We start from the raw sequence: 20550 nt of genomic DNA on the forward strand, positions 1-20550 counted from the left end.
TTGAATTCTGGTGCTGGAGGAGACTCTTGAGAGTCCCATGGACTGCAAGAAGATCAAACCTCTCCATTCTGAAGGAAATCAGCCCTGAGTGCTCACTGGAAGGACAGATCGTGAAGCTGAGGCTCTAATACTTTGGCCACCTCATGAGAAGAGAAGACTCCCTGGAAAAGACCCTGATGTTGGGAAAGATGGAGGGCACAAGGAGAAGGGGACGATGGAGGAAGAGATGGTGGGACAGTGTTCTCGAAGAGAGCAGCATGAGTTTGACCCAACTGCGGGAGGCAGTGGAAGACAGGAGTGCCTGGCGTGCTCTGGTCCAGGGGGTCACGAAGAATCGGACACAACTAAACGACTAAACAACAACAACAACATTTATCTATTGCATCTACAGCTTACGTTTTCCTCCAAGGAGCTCCAACAGTTCTCCTGTTCCCCAGTTAATTCCAATAACAAACCTGTTATTGTCAGGTGATGCTGAGAATCAGTGGCCCATGGCTGAGCGAGGTTTTGAACCCAGGTCTCTCCCACCTTCTAGCCCAGCACCATTGCACCATGCTGTCTCTCCAAAGTGCATGTCGTCCTTTTAGAGCTCAAAGCACTTTATCTCCGAATCCTTATGACAGCCAGGAATGCTAAGAAAGTCAATATTATTGCCCCTTATATCACAGTTGAGGGCTTTGCAAAGGCTAAGACGACCTCTCTTTCCTGACATGATAGCATGGGGCTGTTTTTTTCTTTTCTTTTTAATGGAGGGACATTCATTCATCTGAGCCCCTGAGTGGTACAGTCCAGACACAGGCCAAACCCTCTCACTGAGGACTAGGGCCTAGGGCCTGTCCACACCAGAGCAAAATGTAGACCCTATTCCATGGTCTTTACTCCCTTTAAATGCAGGTTATTGGTGTGTGTGTGTGTTTACACTAGCCTTTTGGGGACATTCCAAACATAAAAAAGACCCCTGCATTCAAATGGGGGATAGCTCAGTTGGCAGAGCGTGAGACTCTTGATCTCAGGTGAAATATACTCAGAGTCGAGTGTGGATTTCATGCTATTTATTCAGCTCATAGTAGTGAGGAATGAAAGTTCCCCCAACATATCTGCTTTATATCCATTATTTACACAATGGGCCGCACGTGATTGGCTAATTCCGGGTTTCTCCTGTAAGCCAATCAGGTTGCGGATTCACTTCCATCTGGAGTTGGATTGGGTGGCTCCTGCGGACCAACCAGACTGCTGCATTCTGAATCCTATTGTTCTAGGACCAATCAGGCTGCGGCATTTTGGATCCTATTCAACTCAGTACATAACATCAGGGTTGTGAATTTGAGTCCTACGTTGGATGAAAGATTCCCACATTGCAGGGGGTTGGGCTAGATGATGAAGAAGAAGAGTTTGGATTTGATATCCCGCTTTATCACTACCCAAAGGAGTCTCAAAGCGGCTAACATTCTCCTTTCCCTTCCTCCCCCACAACAAACACTCTGTGAGGTGAGTGGGGCTGAGAGACTTCAGATAAGTGTGACTGGCCCAAGGTCACCCAGCAGCTGCGGGGAAGCGAACCCGGTTCACCAGATTATGAGTCCACCGCTCTTAACCACTACACCACACTGGCTCCTTGTGGTCCCTTTCAACTCTATGGTTCTATGGGTCTATGAAGTATGGGGCATCACTGGGGAGAATGTAATGGACAGTGAGACAGGCTAGTACAAATCCACAATTTGGTCCAGTGTGGACAAGCCCTAGTGTTGCTTTTCCAAGAGAAAAAATACACCATTCCAGTTCATTGGGAAAGGTGCAACAGCAACAACAACAACAACAATTTTATTACTTATAGCCACCCATCTGGTTGGGCTGCCCCAACCACTCTATTCCAACACACACACAAAAACACCAAACATTAAAAACTTCCCGAAAAAGGGGGCTGCCTTCAGATGTCTTCTAAAAGTTGCGCAGTTATTTATCTCCTTGACATCCGTTGGGAGGGCGCTCCACAGGGCGGGCGCCACTACCGAGAAGGCCCAACAGTTTTACGAGAACCATTGTGAAAACGTCGTGCTCAGCCGTCTCCGTCTGAATTCACCTTCCTTGCAGGCAGGGGGTTGTTTGGGGCTGTCAGAAAACCGGCCGTATGTCTGTTTTCCAAAGGCGAGCTGCAGAACGGCACCCTGGCGAGACTTGAAATCCTAGACCCTTCCCCAAATCGCCAAGGGTTGCTGGCTGACACTTTTGTTTGCCTTTGTTTTCCCCCTTGCTGAGGTTTCACCTGAAGCCGCCCGATCTGGAACGGTGAGCGTCTAACAGAACCTTTCCTTTTCCCTATTCATTCCATGGTTGTGCATCAGAAGCCAGCGTCTCCTAGCAACCAGTCCCAGGAAGGATGGCCAAATTATCAGCAGAGGGTGTCGAAGAAGTCTTCCAGCTGCCGGTAAATAAAAAGAGAAGCGAGGTCGAGGCTGAGCTTTGCAGACGGGGGTGGAGGCCGTCGCCCCGAAATGCAACACACAAAAGGCTTGCCAAGTTTCACTTTCTCAGGGACCAGAATATAAAGACGAGGCGGATTAATTTGGGGAAGAAAAAAAATACCCGGGAGATTTGCATGCGGACATCTTTGTGCTGGGAGGGTCGCAGCTGGGAGGGTTTTGTATGTAAAAAGTCCCATGTCTGATCTCTGACAGGGCTGGAGAGCTTCTGCCAGCCAGTGTGGACAATATTGAACTAGATGGAACAGTGATCTGTCTCAGCTTTCTGTGAGAATTCAAGTTTTGGAACTGAGTGTTCAGGGTCAGGGCTGGATTTAGGTTTGATGAGGCCCTAAGCTACTGAAGGTAATGGGGCCCTTTATCTGTCCAGCTGTCCTTTGTCAACAAATTGTCACTGTTTTTTGTGTTGAATATACGCTATATGGTAATTTATGGACCTAACAAGTATCTAAGGCCATTTGCCATGCAACCAGTCCATGCAGAATGTAGGCACCCTATATATAGAAAGGAGCAAACCAGTGGTATTTTACAGGGACGCGGACTTATAAAAAATATTGGGGGGGCCCGGGAAAGCTCATGAATAATAAATAAGCTCATGAATATGCAAATAAAGTGGCACCGCCTCCTCGTGAGTGAATAGGGGAGAGCCTGCTGCGCCTATTAATCAGCTCCAAAGGAAATTGGGTGGAGCTTTTGCTCGGGAGGGAGGGCAGGAGGCATGCAGCCCGCCCCTCCCTGTGCATTTTGGGCTGGGGGAGGTGCGGCGATGGCGCTCTGCTGGAGGGGCGCCGGAGATTATTGGGGGGGCGGAGCCCCCCCAAACGAATTTTTGAGGGGGCTCGGGCCCCCTCAAGCCCCATGGAGTCGGCGCCTATGGTATTTTAGGGAGCAGGCTAGCAGGCGGGGCCCATGACTTACATCATAGGAGCCCTACACAACACAAAACACTGTTGCTGTATGTAGGTTTTATTTTATTTGTTTTTTATCTTATATTTTGGAAATGTGCATCCAGTTTTTTCCCCCTTTAATTTTTTGTGTGGCCCCCAAGAGAGTGGGGCCCTAAGCTATAGCTTGATTAGCTTATACAGTACGTAAATCCGGCTCTGTTCGGTGTCAACCGTTTGATATCTTCAGTTGGGAATGACTTTTCAGATTTAGCCGGATATGCAAATGTTGTGTATAGTTTTTGCGTGTATGTGGTTGAGACATTGGGGAGAGAGGTCGAATTCTGACAACATAGTGCTCGGGGAAATAAAAAATGACATGGCGGGATTCTTCTGATATGAAGATTGCATTTGTTTGCTTATTTATTCAGTTCACAAGCTGCCCTATAACACCTGCTCTCTGGGCAGCATGTAAGAGAAAATGTCGATAAAGTTAGAAATCACTGTTACAGGAAATACATTCATAAAGTGGCAAAGCCACACCTCTTTAATAAAAAACATCCACTTTCTCGTTGAGTTGTGATATATGAGGGCTCATTGGTGTATATCTATTGGTGATTAGCTTTTAACGAAATCTATTTTGGTGTCGTCAGTGATCTGCAGCTGATATCCACTCAGGCATAAATAAAATAATAAACCAATGAGCTGGAAATGTCTTTCTGAATGCCACAAAGTCTCCTGCTCCTGTAGCTCTCCTCCAAGTGCTGTAAAGATGAGAGACTCAGTTGGAGGGGTCTTCACCTGCAAACGTTTTGGATAAGGCTTTGAGTTGGCTTGTGGAAATCTGAGTCTCAGAAGCGAAAGGGTGTGAATTTCTGGCTTGGGGAAGGAAAACAAATTGCTCATTTGACATAATAGTAATAGTACCTTTATTGTAAATGTACAACCTGTGTACAATGAAATTAACCAAGCCTTCCTCCCCACAAACACTCGACCTCATTGCACTCTGTGTGCTTGTCGCACAACACACCAACCCCGAAAGTCAGTTGCGCTATATTATTTTCCGTTCAGCAGCCTAACAGCCCACGGATAGAAACTGTTTTTTAGCCTGTTGGTACGACTGATTATACTTCTATATCTCCTGCCCGAGGGTAGAAGATTAAAGAGGTGCTGGCCGGGGTGTGAATCGTGCCTGAGAATTTTTCTTGCTCTCCTAAGGCAATGATCCCTTGTGATGTCATCTAGTGGGCTCAGGGGACAGCCCATTCTTATTCTTATTCTTATTCTTATTCTTATTCTTATTCTTATTCTTATTCTTATTCTTATTAATAATAATACCCTGCCCATTTGGCTAAGTTTCCCCAGCCACTCTGGGCGGCTTCCAACAAAATTTTAAAAACACAACAAAACATCAAACATTAAAAACTTCCCCTTCAGTCGCCTTCTAAAAGTCAGATAGTATTTATTTCCTTGACATCTAAAGGGAAGGTGTTCCACAGGGCAGGCGCCACCACCGAGAAGGCCTTCTGCCTGGTTGCCTGTAACTTGGCTTCTCGCAGAGGAGGGAACCGCCAGAAGGCCCTCGGCGCTGGACCTCAGTGTCTGGGCAGAATGATGGGGGTGGAGACGCTCCTTCAGGTATACAGGACCAAGGCCGTTTAGGGCTTTAAAGGTCAGCACCAGCACTTTGAATTGTGCTTGGAAATGTACTGGGAGCCAGTGTAGGTCTTTCAAGACCGGTGTTATGTGGTCTCGGCAGCTGCTCCCAGTCACCCATCTAGCTGCCACATTCTGGATTAGTTGTAGTTTCCGGTCACCTTCAAAGGTAGCCCCACGTAGAGCGCATTGCAGTAGTCCCAGCGGGAGTTAACCAGAGCATGCACCACTCTGGCAAGACAGTCTGCAGGCAGGTAGGGTCTCATCCTGCATACCAGGTGGAGCTGATAAACAGCTGCCCTGGACACAGAATTGACCTGCGCCTCCATGGACAGCTGTATACTCATTGAGCTATCTATTATGACCCCAACGTCTTATTCCTTGTCCATCACTGCCAGTAACAAACCCATGAATATATGTGTGAAATTAAAAAACAACACCCCACCTTTGCCTGCTTGTGTTTCTCAGCAAAATTTTTCTGCTCAAGGTGAACCAAAGAGAGCCAGCGGTATTAGCTGTGTGCATAACAAGGCCGCTTAAATGAAGGGCATAATTAACTGAGTCTTTAGGTGAATTAGCTTGAATACAGGGCAGATCCCAGCAGGAGTCTTTCAAATGCTGCTAATCTCTCTTCACGGCCCTTGGCATCAGGACTTTTGCACCTTTACAACCATTTCATTTCCTGCTTTCAGAAAACCCACTCTCTCACACACATATATACACAACCTTTGCTAAAACGGAACCATCCAGTTGATTCGGACTACAATTCCCATCAGCACCAGCCTGCCTCCTGAGGAGAGTGTTTCATCAGCAGAAAATCTTGCCCATGTTCCAGCAACTGATACAGAACAGGGTGTGTGGCTGGTGATAGCTCAGTGGGGGGTGTATCCAATTGAACACAGAGCCTATGTTGTTTAGTTATTTAGTCGTGTCCGACTCTTTGTGACCCCCTGGACCAGAGCACGCCAGGCACTCCTGTCTTCCACTGCCTCCGGCAGTTTGGTCAAACTCATGCTGCTCTTTTCGAGAACACTGTCCCACCATCTCGTCCTCTGTCGTCCCCTTCTCCTTGGGCCCTCCATCTTTCCCAACATCGGGGTCTTTTCCAGGGAGTCTTCTCTTCTCATGAGGTGGCCAAAGTATTGGAGCCTCAGCTTCAGGATCTGTCCTTCCAGTGAGCACTCAGGGCTGATTTCCTTCAGAATGGAGAGGTATGATCTTCTTGCAGTCCGTGGGACTCTCAAGTGTCTCCTCCAGCACCAGAATTCAAAAGCATCAATTCTTTGGCGATCAGCCTTCTTTATGGTCCAGTTCTCACTTCCATACATCACTACTGAGAAAACCATAGCTTTAATGATACTGACCTTTGTTGGCAAGGTGATATCTCTGCTTTTTAAGATGCTGTCTAGAATAATAGAATCTTAGACCTTGAAGGGACCCCATGGGTCATCTAGACCAACCCCCTGCATTGCAGGAATCTCAGCAAAAGCATCCATGGTAGATGGCCACCCAAGCTCTGCTTAAATCCCTCTAAGGAAGGAGAGTCCATAACCTCTCGAGAGAGAGAGCGTTCCACTGTCAAACAGCTCTTACTGTCAGAAAGTCGTAATAATAATAATAATAATAATAATAATAATAATAATAATAATAATAATTTTTATGTATATCCCGCCCTCCCCAGCCAGAGCCGGGCTCAGAGCGGCTAACAACAATAAAAGTAACACAGTTTACATGAAATCACAATCAATTAATTGAAATACATTCTAAAATCAATTCATTCCAAAATCAATTCAGAATCAAATTAATGGCAACCATTGGGCTAGAGTTCTGTGAGGATGACAGGAGGAGGGGGTCAAGCTGTGCCTTGGCCAAAGGCCTGGTGGAACAGCTCTGTCTTGCAGGCCCTGCAGAAAGATGTCAAGTCCCGCAGGGCCCTAGTCTCTTGTGACAGAGCATTCCACCAGATTGGGGCCACAGCCTTAAAAGCCCTGGCTCTGGTTGAGGCCAGCCTAACCTCCCTGTGGCCCGGGACCTCCAAGACGTTTTTGTTTGAAGACCGTAAGGTCCTCTGCGGGACATACCAGGAGAGGTGGTCTCGTAGGTACGAGAGTCCTAGGCCGTATAGGGCTTTAAAGGTTAAAACCAGCACCTTAAACCTGATCCTGTACTCCACTGGGAGCCAGTGCAGTTGGTAAACACTGGATGAATGTGATCCCGCGGCAAGGATCCCGTAAGGAGCCTCACTATGGCATTCTGCACCCGCTGGAGTTTCTGGGTCAGCTTCAAGGGCAGCCCCGCGTAGAGCGAGTTACAATAATCCAGTCTGGAGGTGACCGTCGCGTGGATCACAGTGGCTAGGTCAGGGCGAGAGAGGTAAGGAGCCAACTGCTTAGCTTGGCGGAGATGAAAAAATGCCGCCTTTGTTATAGCTGCAATCTGCGCCTCCATGGATGTTTATGTTTAGTCGGAATCTCCTTTCTCGTAACCTGAATCCATTGGTTCAGGTCCTACCCTCCAGAGCAGGGGAAAACATGCTTGCTCCATCTTCCATGCACTTTAGATATTTGAAGATGGCTCTCGTATCTCCTCTCAGTCTCCTCTTTTCCAGGCTAAACATACCCAGCTCCTTCAACCACTCCTCATCAGGCTTGGTTTCCTTTTTAAAAAAAAATAATATTTTTTTAATTTTAACATATAAATTATAAAATGGACCACAAAACATTTCACTTATACAGTCTTTTTGGACTTCCATCAGCCCCTCTGATGATCCACCGTTTTAACCACTTCTTATGCATTTCTTAACTTTATATTGCCTTTACATCTCTTAACAAATCATCCTCCCCCTTGCCCATTTTTACAATACTTCTAATAATACTCCTCACAAAACTTCTTGCAACCCTACAATTGTCATCTGTTCTTCACAATTACTTTTCAAATAGTCCGTAAATTTACTCCAGTCTTCCGTCAATTTCTGGTCTCGACGGTTTCGAATCCTTCCTGTTAGTTTATCTAATTCTGCATAGTCCATTAACGTCATCCTCCATTCTTCAATCGTCGGTAACTCTTCTTGCTTCCATTTTTGGGCCAATAATATTCTTGCGGCTGTTATTGCATATAAAAAGAGCTTACATTCCTTTCTATTTATATCACTCCCCACAATGCCCAATAGAAATGCTTCTGGTTTCTTTATAAATGTATATTTCAACATTTTTTTCAACTCATTATATATCATCTCCCAGAAGCATTTTACCTTTTTACATTCCCACCACATGTGATAAAATGTTCCCTCTTTTTCTTTACATTTACAACATTTATTACATACATTTTCGCTAACTTAACAGGTGTAATATACCATCTATACATCATTTTCATCACATTTTCTTTTAGGGCATTGCATGCAGTAAATTTTAAACCTTCCTTCCATAATTTCACCCAATCACTCAGCTGTATATTATACCCAAAATCTTTGGCCCAGTCATCAGGCTTGGTTTCCAGACCCTTGATCATCTTGGTCACCCTCCTCTGCGCACCTTCCAGCTTGTCCAGTTGTGGTGCCCACAACTGGACACAGTTTTCCAGGAGTGGTCCGACCAAGGCTTCTTAAGATGTGAGGCTTGAACCCAGAAACTTCTGTATTCGAAGCATGCAATGTGTTGCAGCTCTGAGCTGTGGTTGTTAGCCCATAAGGGGTGGCAAAAGCCTGGAATTGTTCCCCCTTTTGTCATCATCATCATCATTGTTAATTTGTTAATCACTTTCTACACAATCACCTCAATGCGATGGACAAAAAAACAGCAAAATAACAGCTGAAAACGCTGAAAAGGAGGCCATACGTTTCAAACAAAACTAAAACAATTCAAAACAGACACTCAAAATATGTAAACCGCTTAGTTATTTTTCTTGAAATGTGAATTAAGTAGTTTATTCATATATCAATCAATCAACCATCACAAAATCGACATACCACCTGATTGTAAAAAAAACAAAAACCTAAGCCTCTCAAAGAGGTTTACAAAAAAGATAAAACAGTAAAATTATCAATAAGAAAAGTTAACAGCAATTATTTAAGACTCTTTTTTTTTTTGAAAAGTTAAAATGACTATAGGCTATAAACAGATTTAACCTCACAACAGCTTTCTAAGCACTTGAGTAGGCTTGGCCTGAACAGAAATGTTTTCAGCAAGCCTCAAAAAGAGCACAATGAAGGAGTTTGCCTGGTATCAATAGGCAGGGAGTTCCATAGGTATTGCCACCCGAACATATCTGAGTTCTTACATATGCGGAACTGGCAGCATGTGGCACCTGTCTTGCTGCCAGTTCCACCGAACGATGGGGTCAGGCGGTCACATGTGGGGGAAGGCAATTTCGTAGGCATGCAGGTAAAATATCACGGAGGGTTTCTGGGCGTGGGTCAGCTGGGTGTTTGGAATAACAGGCCTCAATGCGCCACTCACGTTTCTTCCTACCTTCATCCCATCCTCTCCATCAGCAGAAAACGGGCCGCCAGCACCTGAGGGATTTGCTGGGCTGGGACGAGTTTGATGAGGTCCGGGATCTGCGGCAAAGCATCTCTCTCGACATCCATTATCGCAGCCTGGTGTTCGCCACTGAGAAAGGCTTGTCGTGGGTGGCTGTGGCAGAAGTGGGAAGGCTGGCGGGGGAGTTGCTGGAGGAAACCATAGGTGAGTCAAGGAGAATTTCACTTTGCTTACTTATTTACAGTGGTACCTTGGTTCTCAAACGCCTTAGTTCTCAAACTCTTAAAACCCGGATGTAAGTGTTCCCGTTTTTGAATGATTTTCAGAAACCAAATGTCCGATGTGGCTGTCGGCTATGGTTTCTGGGGCGCCAGTCAGAAGCTGTGCCTTAGTTTTCAAACATTTCGGAAGTCAAACGGACTTCCGGCACAGATTAAGTTTGGTGCTTTTGTTTTTGCTATTTATTTGGCATTTTTCGTTTTTGAGGCTTTTCCGGTTCATTTGTTTTTGTGACTGTGTGGAACCCAGTTCAGCTACTGATTGATGGGTCGTGTGACTGCGGAAATGGATACAAGTCCCCCATCCGAACAATGACTATCATCAGTGCAGGGAAGAAAAAAAAATAATTTTTATCATCTACAATACTGTCTTATTTATTTTATAGTAGAGTACATTGATTGTTGTTTTCATTTTATGGATAAATGGTCTCAATAGATAGTAAAATTCGTGTTAAATTGCTGTTTTGCGGTTGTTTTTAAAAGTCTGAAATGGATTACCGTAATTGGTTTTGCATTACTTTCTATGGGAAAGCACGCTTTGGTTTTGGAACCGACTTCCAGAATGGATTAAGTTTGAGAACCAAGGTAGCACTTGTATTTTCATGATCTGTATGTTTCCATAGATCTCATAACTCTCTCTCTCTCTGTGTGTGTCCTACTTTGATTCCTGTAATCCAAATACTGAACCCTGCAATCATCACCTGAGGCCCTAATTCATTTGCCCCCTCCACAAAAGGCCTGGAGGGTGGCAGCACGAGAACAGGGCCTTTTCTCTGGTGGCCCCCCTGGTTTGTGGAATGCTTTCCCCATGGAGACTCGCCTGGCACCTTCCTTACATATCTTTAGGCGTCGGGAGGAAACGTTTTTCTTTGGCTGATTAACATTCTAGGGTCTTTTATAGGTGTTTATGGGTCATTGGTTTGTTTTTGTTTCATTCAGTATTTTGTGTTTTTATGCTGTGAACTGCCTTGTGATCGGTATACCAATTTAATAAATATTATAATTGTCGTAACAACAACAACCTGCTCTACACGGAGCTGCCCTTGGAAGGTGCTCGGAAATTTCAACTTGCTCAAAGAGTTGGAGCAAAATTGCTGACCAGGGCTGGTTATCGGGAGCAGATTGTTCCAAGAAGCTCCACTAGCTACTAATCAAAGTGCTGGTTAAGAACTATAAAGCTCTACACAGTTGAGGTCAAAGCTATCTGAAGGACCATATTCTCTCACACATAATTCCCTGGACTCTAAGATCTTAGGGGGGAGCCCTTCTCTCGGCCCCACCCCCCTCACCAGCCTGCTTTGTGGGGACGCAGGAGAGGGCCTTCTCGGTGGTTGCTCCCGAACCACTTTGAAACTCCCTCCCTAGAGAAGCTAGACTGGCTCCCTCCTTGCTGTCATTCTGCCAGCGGGTGAAGACTTTCTGCTTCCTTGTCCTTGACAAGGACAACTGTGACTTTAAAGAAGAATGGGAACCTTTTACAAAGTACTTAAAGAAACAAGAAACTGAACTGGACTCCTTGGCAGGTTTTGAATAAACATACACAAATTTATTATTGGTAACATATAGATAGATAAATTAAGGATCTTTACAATTTTATTATATGCAGAGATTAACATGTGCTGAAAAACCAGAGAGAGGAGCTGAGGGAAGTCTGGGGTTTTTGTCTGGTTTGGGGAGTGGGGAGAAGGTGGAAAAATGAGGGTGATATGTTTTTGATAAATTGTTGTGCTGAAATTATTAATATACCATAAATATATATATATATATAAAGACTTTCTGCTTCCAACAAGCCTTTGGGAATTGGCTGCTTTTAATGAAAGGGCTGGTGCTGTGCAGTTTTTATTGCAATTATCGGTATGGTTTGAATAGATTTCTAAGAATCATAGCATTGTCAAATTGGAAGAGACCCCAGGGGTCATCTAGTCCACCCCCTTGTGCCACTTGGAGAGTATATTTGTGTGTGTGTAGTTTTAATGATTTTTTTCTATTTTATTTTTTTGGCTGTTGTTATTTTCATCTGTAAACTGCCTCGAGTGTGGAACTGAGGACTGCAAAAACGAGAGACCAAAATTGGCAGCTTTTATCTATCCCTGCCTAGGGAGCGTTCCCAACATCCTTTTAAAAAGCTAGTTCTGCTCCTGTGCCCCTGAAAGCAGACTGGCATGCAGGAACGTCACAACCGGAGCTCTTCCTGGCCGGGAAACAAGCCCGGAAAGGTTCGATCTCCTGATTTTGTAATGTAACTAGAAACAGAGAAACACAGTGGGAAGGAACCCCAAAGGTCATCCAGCCTACCCTCTGCAACGTGTCAGGCTGCTGTCAGAGGCGGAGGAGCAGAGACAGTAAAACACCATGCGGGTGCGGCAGAAGTGAAGCAATTCCCTTGCTGGGAATCAAATCCCCTTGGGTTAACGAGAACGGTTGTTAATAGGAGCAAACCTTATCAACAGATAAGGCAACAGCGAGCAACAGAAACTACACCCCCAGTAGCCTTGCAAGAATTTTTGCAGGAGGGTGTCGGTGGCACCCGTGCCAGGTCCCACCCTCTCCAGACGACACCTGTGGAAATTCCTCTTTTACGATCCGCCTTCGCTTGGTTATCAATCCTGTGGTTATCAGCCGCCAGAAGATTGCTCTGGCAGGGATTGCACCCAGGCGGTGAACTGCAAGGGCGGCAAGTAGCTGGGTGCATAGAGGATCCCTTCCCCAATCCGTGGGGCTGAGACCCAGAGCTGGGGAAGCCTCCTGCCCAAGCAGCTGAGCTCAGCATCCCAAGAGAGAGACACTTTGCAAGTTCTCCTGGTTCCCAGCTGACTTTTCCAGCCAAGCAACCTGCCAGAAAAAAGGCGGGTGACCCTGTACCGTGGGCAACTTTTTTTTTTTTTTGCCCATGGGTAATCCAGGCTGCAGATCTAGGAAATGGACCCGGGCCTGTGCCACAGGCTGGCTGACACATTTCTGCCGCTCCTTGTGCAAGCCTGTCAGTTTCTGATTAAGACCTAGATCTCGGCTGATCTGTTTTCTGGGAGGTGGGGGGGGGACAATGACTGGGGCAGGTGGGCTTCAATTTGTGTTTTTGTTTTTTAAATTTTAAATTTTTATTAAGTACAAATTAGAAAACATACACATTTACAACAAAAGAAAAAGAAAATACATATAATCAAGGGGGGAAAATTAGAGAATACTTTGCCTCTTTTCATATTTACAGCTATTTATACCTCTATAAAATGCTATTCACAATAAAGGAGTGAAATGAAAATAAGATATCAGAAAAAAAGGACAAAGAAAAAATAAAGAAGTAAAAGAAAAGGATCATAGGTGAAAATGTTTAAAAGTAGATAAGTATTCACTATACATAGCGGTTTCCCATCTATATTTATATTCAATTGTATAATTTCATCTTGTCCTTGTTGTTGTTTAGTCGTTTAGTCGTGTCCGACTCTTCATGGCCCCATGGACCAGAGCACGCCAGGCACTCCTGTCCTCTACTGCCTCCCGGAGTTTGGTCAAACTCATGTTGGCAGCTTCGAGAACACTGTCCCACCATCTTGCCCTCTGTCATCCCCTTCTCCTTGTGCCCTCCATCTTTCCCAACATCAGGGTCTTTTCCAGGGAGTCTTCTCTCTTCATGAGGTGGACAAAGTCTTGGAGCCTCAGCTTCAGGATCTGTCCTTCCAGTGAGCACTCAAGGCTGATTTCCTTCAGAATGGAGAGGTGTGATCTTCTTGCAGTCCATGGGACTCTCAAGAGTCTCCTGCAGCACCACACACATCTTGTCCTTATCTACCTTAAAAAGTGTGGTTTTTTGTTTGTTTGTTTTTAAAAGACTTCCACCGGCTTCAGTTTGATGCTGGTACCAACCCATCCTCATTGGCTCAGCAGCTCAAATGGCGAGCGGGTGAGGAAAGCAGGGCAGACGTCCCTGAAATAATATGAAGAGGCACAACAGCTATCGTGACCTGGCTGAGACTGATGGGACCAGGCCTCTCCAGTCCTCAGGAATTACTATGGTACCTTGGTTCTCAAACGCCTTGGTTCCCAAACGCGGAAAACCAGGAAGTAAGTGTTCCGGTTTTCAAACATTTTTCGGAAGCTGAACATCTGATACAGTTGTCGGCTATTGTTTCCAGGGTGCCTGCACCAATCAGAAACTGCACCTTGGTTTTCAAACATTTCTGAAGTCAAATGGACTCCCGGAATGGATTAAGTTTAACACTTTTGTTTTTGCGTTTTTGTGGCTTTTTCGGTCAATTTGTTTTTGTGACTGTGTGGGTGATGATTTTTATCATCTGCAACACTGTCTTATTTATTTTTTAGTACACTGGTACCTTGGGTTAAGAACTTAATTCGTTCCAGAGGTCCGTTCTTAACCTGAAACTGTTCTTAACCTGAGACACCACTTTAGCTAATGGGGCCTCCCGCTGCGCCGCTGTCATGCAATTTCTGTTCTCATCCTGAAGCAAAGTTATTAACCCAAGGTACTATTTCTGGGTTGGCGGAGTCTGTAACCTGAAGCGTCTGTAACCTGAAGCGTCTGTAACCCGAGGTACCACTGTACAGTATATTGTTTATTGCTTCCACTTTATGGATCAGTGGTCTCGTTATATAGTAAAAGTCATGTTAAATTGCTGTTTTAGGGGTTGTTTTTAAAAGTCTGGAACGGATTAATCCGTTTTGCATTCCTTTCTATGGGAAAGTGCGCTTTGGTTTTGGAATGCTTTGGTTTTGGAATGGACTTCCGGAAAGGATTAAGTTTGAGAACCAAGGTACCACTGTATAATAGAATCATACAGTTGGGAGGGACCTTGTGGGTCATCTAGTCCAAAGCCCTTTGATGCAGAAATCTCAGCTAATAGGGGAATAGGGAGCTTCTTAGCAACTTGGCACATATTGCAAACTATAGACCCCAGGAGTCTTCGGGGGGAGGGAGCAGTCTTTGACTGCTTAGAGTGGCATGCCCTCCAACATTGGTGAAAATAGGGATATTCCATTCCTCCCTTGGGGTCTCTTCCAACTCTACGATAAAAAACAACAACAACCCTCCAACATTTCTCTGACAAAAATAAATAATAATAATAATAATAATAATAATAATAATAATAATAATAATAATTTATTTATACTGTTGTAAATAAAAATATGCCCTTTCCCCTTATGGGGTATCCAAGAGCCCATATAGAGTCCTTATGTAGGTTCCCTATTGGTAGGAGAGAATAACAGAGGCCAACCAGAGAATATTGAGAAGCAAAGCAGCTAGTAAGCTTGATCTTTATTGATCTGTTGCAACAGGGTGCTCCCCTCACACGCAGGAAAGGAGGAGGACCCAGAAAAATGGCCTGCAAGGCCTTATAAATAAAATTCCTATCACAATACCCCGCCCTTCCCGGTTCAAAAACCGGGCTCAGGGCAGCTAACAACAAATTTTAAACACTTTAAAACACTTAATTATAAAAGCAGCATAACAACAGTATAAAAACATGAATAACATTAAAAATAAAAAATCAATTAAATAATCCCCAGGGCTAGCTGGCTGAATTGGTCCTACTTGGGCCAGCAAGGAGGCCAGGGGAGAATTAGCTGTGGGGTCTCAGAGCGGGTGATCTTCATAAAAGGGGAGGGAAAAGAAGGGAAATAAAAGATCAGGCTGAATTCAAATTAAAAGCCAGGCGGAATAGCTCTGTCTTACAGGCTCTGCGGAAGGAGGTTAAATCCTGCAGGGCCCTGGTCTCATGGGACAGAGCATTCCACCAGGTGGGAGCCATCACTGAGAAGGCCCTGGCCCTGGTGGAGGATAGTCTGACTTCCTTAGGGCCCGGGACCTCTAAACTATGATTATTCCTGGACCTTAAGGTTCTCTGCAGGGCAGACCAGGAGAGGCAGTCCCGTAAACAGGGATGGGCTTAGGAAAAGCAGGGCTTTCGGGGATCAGATCAGCAACCGGGATGTCTTCCGTAAATCTAGGACTCTCCCTGGAAAATAGGGGCACTTGGAGAGTCTGGAATGATGTGAGGCTGCTTTAAATGCATAGTGCAGAGAGAGCCTTGGTTTGCTTGCACGGTTCTCGGGTGATCACAGGCTGTATCGCCCACACATCCCTTGCCCCTTCCTGATTCCGAAGGCCCCTTTGTCAACCCCAAATCCTGAATGTGTCTCGCCCAGGCTTGTCATCCCATTTTGTGCTTCCTTGACCCGGAGGTGTTTGCAACATGTTGAATACGCCACAGCGTTACCTGTGGGGATGTGACCTTGTTTGATCTGCCCTAAGGCGGGGGCGAGAAGAAGGTAGATCAGGATCTCCTGGAAGAAATCCAGGTGATTTCCTTTATCAGTAGAAGGAAGAACAACAAGATGTCTCTGTGGCAGCCTTTAAACTGCAAAACTCCCTCCCTTCAGATGCGTTGTACAAGAGTTTTTTTCAGGCGATGCTGAAAAAACACACCTTTGCTCAGCCTTTTGGCATTTGAGGGTTATGCATGCAAACATAATTTTATTTGCATCCTCATTTTTGTTATTGATATCTACTTTGGCGATCACTCGTAGCCGAGTAAGATTGTCTTCCATAAACACGGTTTTAACAATGAGTCCGTAAGTGACTGTGGAGGCCAATTTTGGATCCACATGTCCTTCCACAGTGGGGACATTGGTTTCCGGGCAGGAGTTGATCACGGTGTGGATTTGCCAAGCATGCCACAAATCCAACTCAATAGAGTGACATTGGAAAATGTCAATCACTTCTCCTACTTGGGGAGTTATCTTTCCACAAGGGCCGACATTGATGCCGAAATCCAGCATCGCCTGAGCTCTGCAAGTGCAGCTTTCTCCTGATTAAAGTGTTTGAGGACTGGGACATTCGCAGGGAAACCAAAATGCTTGTTTAGAAAGCTATTGTGCTACCAACTTTATTGTATGCTTGTGAAACATGGACCACTTATAAATGCCATCTCCAACTCTTCGAAAGATTCCATCAACGGTGTCTCTGAAAAATTTTACACATCACTTGAGAAGACAGTCAAACTAATATTAGTGTACTGGAAGAAGCAAAGATCCCCAGTGTCGAAGCAATGATTCTTCAACATCAACTTCGTTGGACTGGTCATGTTGTGCGGATGCCTGATTATCGTCTTCCAAAGCAACTACTCTATTCTGAACTTAAAACTTAAAAATGGAAAGTGTAATGCTGGTGGTCAACAAAAGAGGTTTAAAAATATGCCGCCCATCTGACTGTGTTGCCCAAGCCATTCTGGGCAGGTTCCAACAAAACATTAAAGCGCACACAAAAAAACCTCGAGGCGGATTACAACATGAAAATAACACAGGATTGCAAACATAGCAAAAGCAGCCATAAACAATAAATACAACATATCAAAAAGTGCAGAACCAAATCAATCAATTGCCACATAACTCATAATAAGATCTAAAATAAAGCCACACAAAATTAATATTGATAACAACCCCCATTAAAAAATCACCCTCCCTTAAAATTATTTAGTGTGTGTGTTTGAATAATAATAGTTATTCATTATTTATACCCCATCCATCTGGCTGGGTTTCCCCAGCCACTCTGGGCTACTCCCAGCAGAATATTAAAAAACATGATCAAACATCAGACATGATCAAACATTAAAAACATGATCAAACATCAGACATTAAAAGCTTCCCTAAACAGGGCTGCCTTCAGAACAGGACAGCAATAAAACGGTACCTCGGGTTACAGACGCTTCAGGTTACAGACTCCACTAACCCAGAAATATTACCTCAGGTTAAGAACTTTGCTTCAGGATGAGAACAGAAATTGCCTGATGGCAGTGGGAGGCCCCATTAGCTAAAGTGGTCCTTCAGGTTAAGAACAGTTTCAGGTTAGGAACAGACCTCCGGAACGAATTAAGTTCTTAACCCGAGGTACCACTGTGTGTGAAAGTAGCAATATTGACCGATTACATTTGACAGTCACTTTCTATGTACAAAAAATGTTTCAGAGCAACTTTAGAAGGTGAACTAAAAACAGCCAAAACCAATTAAAAAGCAAAGGGTTCGTTTAAAAAGCAAAAAGCAAACAACTTAGCATTTTTCCCCAGCTGGAACTTGCTAGAACTCTATTCCATCACCAATGAGGTGGAAATCATTGCTGTTATAAGAAAACAAGGGAGGTTTTTTCCTGGTGGGTTCTGGCACCTCTTTTCCCCCCTAGAAGAATAGCACTGATACAACAGCAATGCACAAAAGCAACACGACAGCAGAGGATAACTTAATGATGATGATTAATAAGGATGATACTCATGGGCTCCTTATTGTTGATGGTGGAAAATTCCTGTCTCGGTTCCCCCTCAGAGCTCGCATGAGCTGACATCCTTTGGCGGCTGCACAAATCTGTGACACATCTCCCTCTTGTGGCTGCGATACCAACCTGTTAACAGCAGAAATACCCCCTTTTTTATTCTTGAAATAACAGAACTTTATTTAGAAACTGTTTAAAAGTAGAAAAAACCCAGGAATCTGGGTGGAAGATGGTTTAGGGCACAAAGTACAGTATCTAGGAGGCCACAAGAGAAATAGCCCCTCTGATGTTTTAAATAATGGCTTGCTTTTTTTGGCATTTGATGAATTTGGGTCTTCCTCTGAATTTCCATAGGGATTCATCTTAGCTGTGGCTGTGGGCTATTTATTTATTTATTATAGCTGAAAAGAAGCTGATGCTTCTTGAAGCTTCTCATCACCACTCAAGGCTCCTTCATTCTTCTAGCAGTAATTCATACTTTCTTCTTCTTCCTCTTCTTCCTCTTCTTCTTCCTCCTCTTATTCCTCCTCTTCTTCTTCTTCCTCTTCTTCTTCATCATCTTCTTCTTCTTCTTCTTCCTCTTCTTCCACCTCCTCCTCTTCTTCCTCCTCTTCTTCTTCCTCTTCTTCCTCCTCCTCCTCCTCCTCCTCTTCTTCTTCTTCTTCTTCTTCTTCTTCTTCTTCTTCTTCTTCTTCTTCTTCTTCTTCTTCTTCTTCCTCCTCCTCCTCCTCCTCCTCCTCCTCCTCCTCCTCGCCCCTCTTCTTCTTCTTCTTCTTCTTCTTCTTCTTCTTCTTCTTCCTTTTTCACCTCCTCCTCCCCATCTTCTTCTTCCTCTTCCTCTTCTTCCTCCCCCTCTTCTTCTTCCTCTTCTTCCTCTTCTTCTTCTTCCTCCTCCTCCCCTTCTTCTTCTTCTTCCTCTTCTTCCTCCCCCTCTTCTTCCTCTTCTTCTTCTTCTTCCTCCTCCTCCCCTCCTCCTCCTCCTCCTCCTCCTCCTCCTTCTTCTTCCTCTTCTTCCTCTTCTTCCTCCTCCTCCCCCTCTTCTTCTTCTTCCTCCTCTTCTTCCTCTTCTTCCTCCTCCTCCCCCTCTTCTTCTTCCTCTTCTTCCTCTTCTTCTTCTTCCTCCTCCTCCTCTTCTTCTTCCTCTTCTTCATTCAACATGACTGGACGCAGAGCATACCTCGCCTTGTCTGCAGCCTGCAATGAAGACTAAGTGCTTGCATTGGAAGCAATCACATACTGCGTCCCTGTTCTCTAGAGCCAGGCTGAAATTTCTCAGAAGATGTTTTCCCCCTATAACAAAATTTATGAGTTCCCCTCCCTCCCTCTCTCTCTCCCTCCTTCCCTCCCCGGGCCTTAAATGCAAGGTGCAGGTGCAAACTAAGAGCTAAGAGCACCCCCTCTTTACCTTCTATAATTTTTATTAAATTTTCTGTTTTACATTTTGGAATATTCATTTAAACAACCTTAAGATATTAATGACTTCCCTTCTTCTCTTTCCATGGTTCATTTTGCACATCATAAAAAATGTAAAGGTACCCCTGAACGGTAGGTCCAGTCGCGGACGACTCTGGGGTTGCGCGCTCATCTCACTCTATAGTCCGAGGGAGCCAATGTTTGTCCACAGACAGTTTTTCCGGGTCATGTGGCCACATCATAAATCCCTGCATATTTTACAAAAACTAAACCATTCAGTATTCCATTATTACAGCCATCAAAACTCATTTACACTGTTGAATTTATCTTAATGTTGCCCATGTTTTCAAATAAATACAATTTCCCCCCATATAGTCAGTAAACATTTTCCAATCTTCTCTAAACTTAAGCTCTTGTTCTATATGTTAGGTCCGCAAGCTGCACATATTCCATCAATTTAAGTTGCCAATCTTCTTTAGTTGGGACTTCTCTCAACTTCCACTTTTGGGCTAACAAAACACGGGCCGCACATACAATTCATTATGGATCAGGTTTAAGGTGCTGGTTTTAACCTTTAAAGCCCTATACGGCCTAGGACCCTCGCACCTACGGGACCGCCTCTCCTGGTATGTCCCACGGAGGACCTTACGGTCTTCAAATAAAAACATCTTGGAGGTCCCAGGCCACAGGGAGGTTAACCAGAGCCAGGGCTTTTTCACCTGTGGCCCCGATCTGCTGGAATGCTCTGTGCCAAGAGACTAGGGCCCTGCGGGACTTGACATCTTTCCGAAGGGCCTGCAAGACGGAGCTGTTCCACCAAGCCTTGGGCCAAGGCACAGCCTGACCCCCTCCTTTGGCAATCCTCACAGAACTCTAGCCCAATGGCTGCCATTAATTTGATTTTGAATTGATTTTAGAATGAATTGATTTTAGAATTCATTTCAATTAATTGATTGGGATTTTATGCAAATGTGTTACTTTTGTTGTTGCTAGCCTCTCTGAGCCCAGCTTCGGCTGGGGAGGGTGGGATATAAATATATTATTATTATTATTATTATTATTATTATTATTATTATTATTATTATT

The 20550-nt window shown here is 44.5% G+C and overlaps 1 protein-coding gene across 6 annotated transcripts in view; it reads left to right on the forward strand.

Moving 5' to 3' along the window:
- Window positions 1-20550, forward strand: part of LOC309365819 (uncharacterized protein C8orf74 homolog) — a 71789-nt gene that overhangs the window by 23113 nt on the left and 28126 nt on the right. For 2 of the 6 annotated variants that reach the window (XM_081904320.1, XM_081904321.1), the window contains 2 exons: window positions 2346-2425; window positions 9510-9702. In XM_081904320.1, coding sequence (XP_081760446.1) covers window positions 2378-2425; window positions 9510-9702 — 241 coding nt within the window. In that variant the 5' untranslated portion in view covers window positions 2346-2377. The remainder of the gene's footprint in view (window positions 1-2345; window positions 2426-9509; window positions 9703-20550) is intronic. The other 4 variants (XM_081904324.1, XM_081904323.1, XM_081904322.1 and 1 more) reach the window with 3 other exon arrangements.

This window comes from Podarcis melisellensis (assembly GCF_964234715.1).
Source record: "Podarcis melisellensis genome assembly, chromosome: 3".
Lineage (NCBI taxonomy): Eukaryota > Metazoa > Chordata > Lepidosauria > Squamata > Lacertidae > Podarcis > Podarcis melisellensis.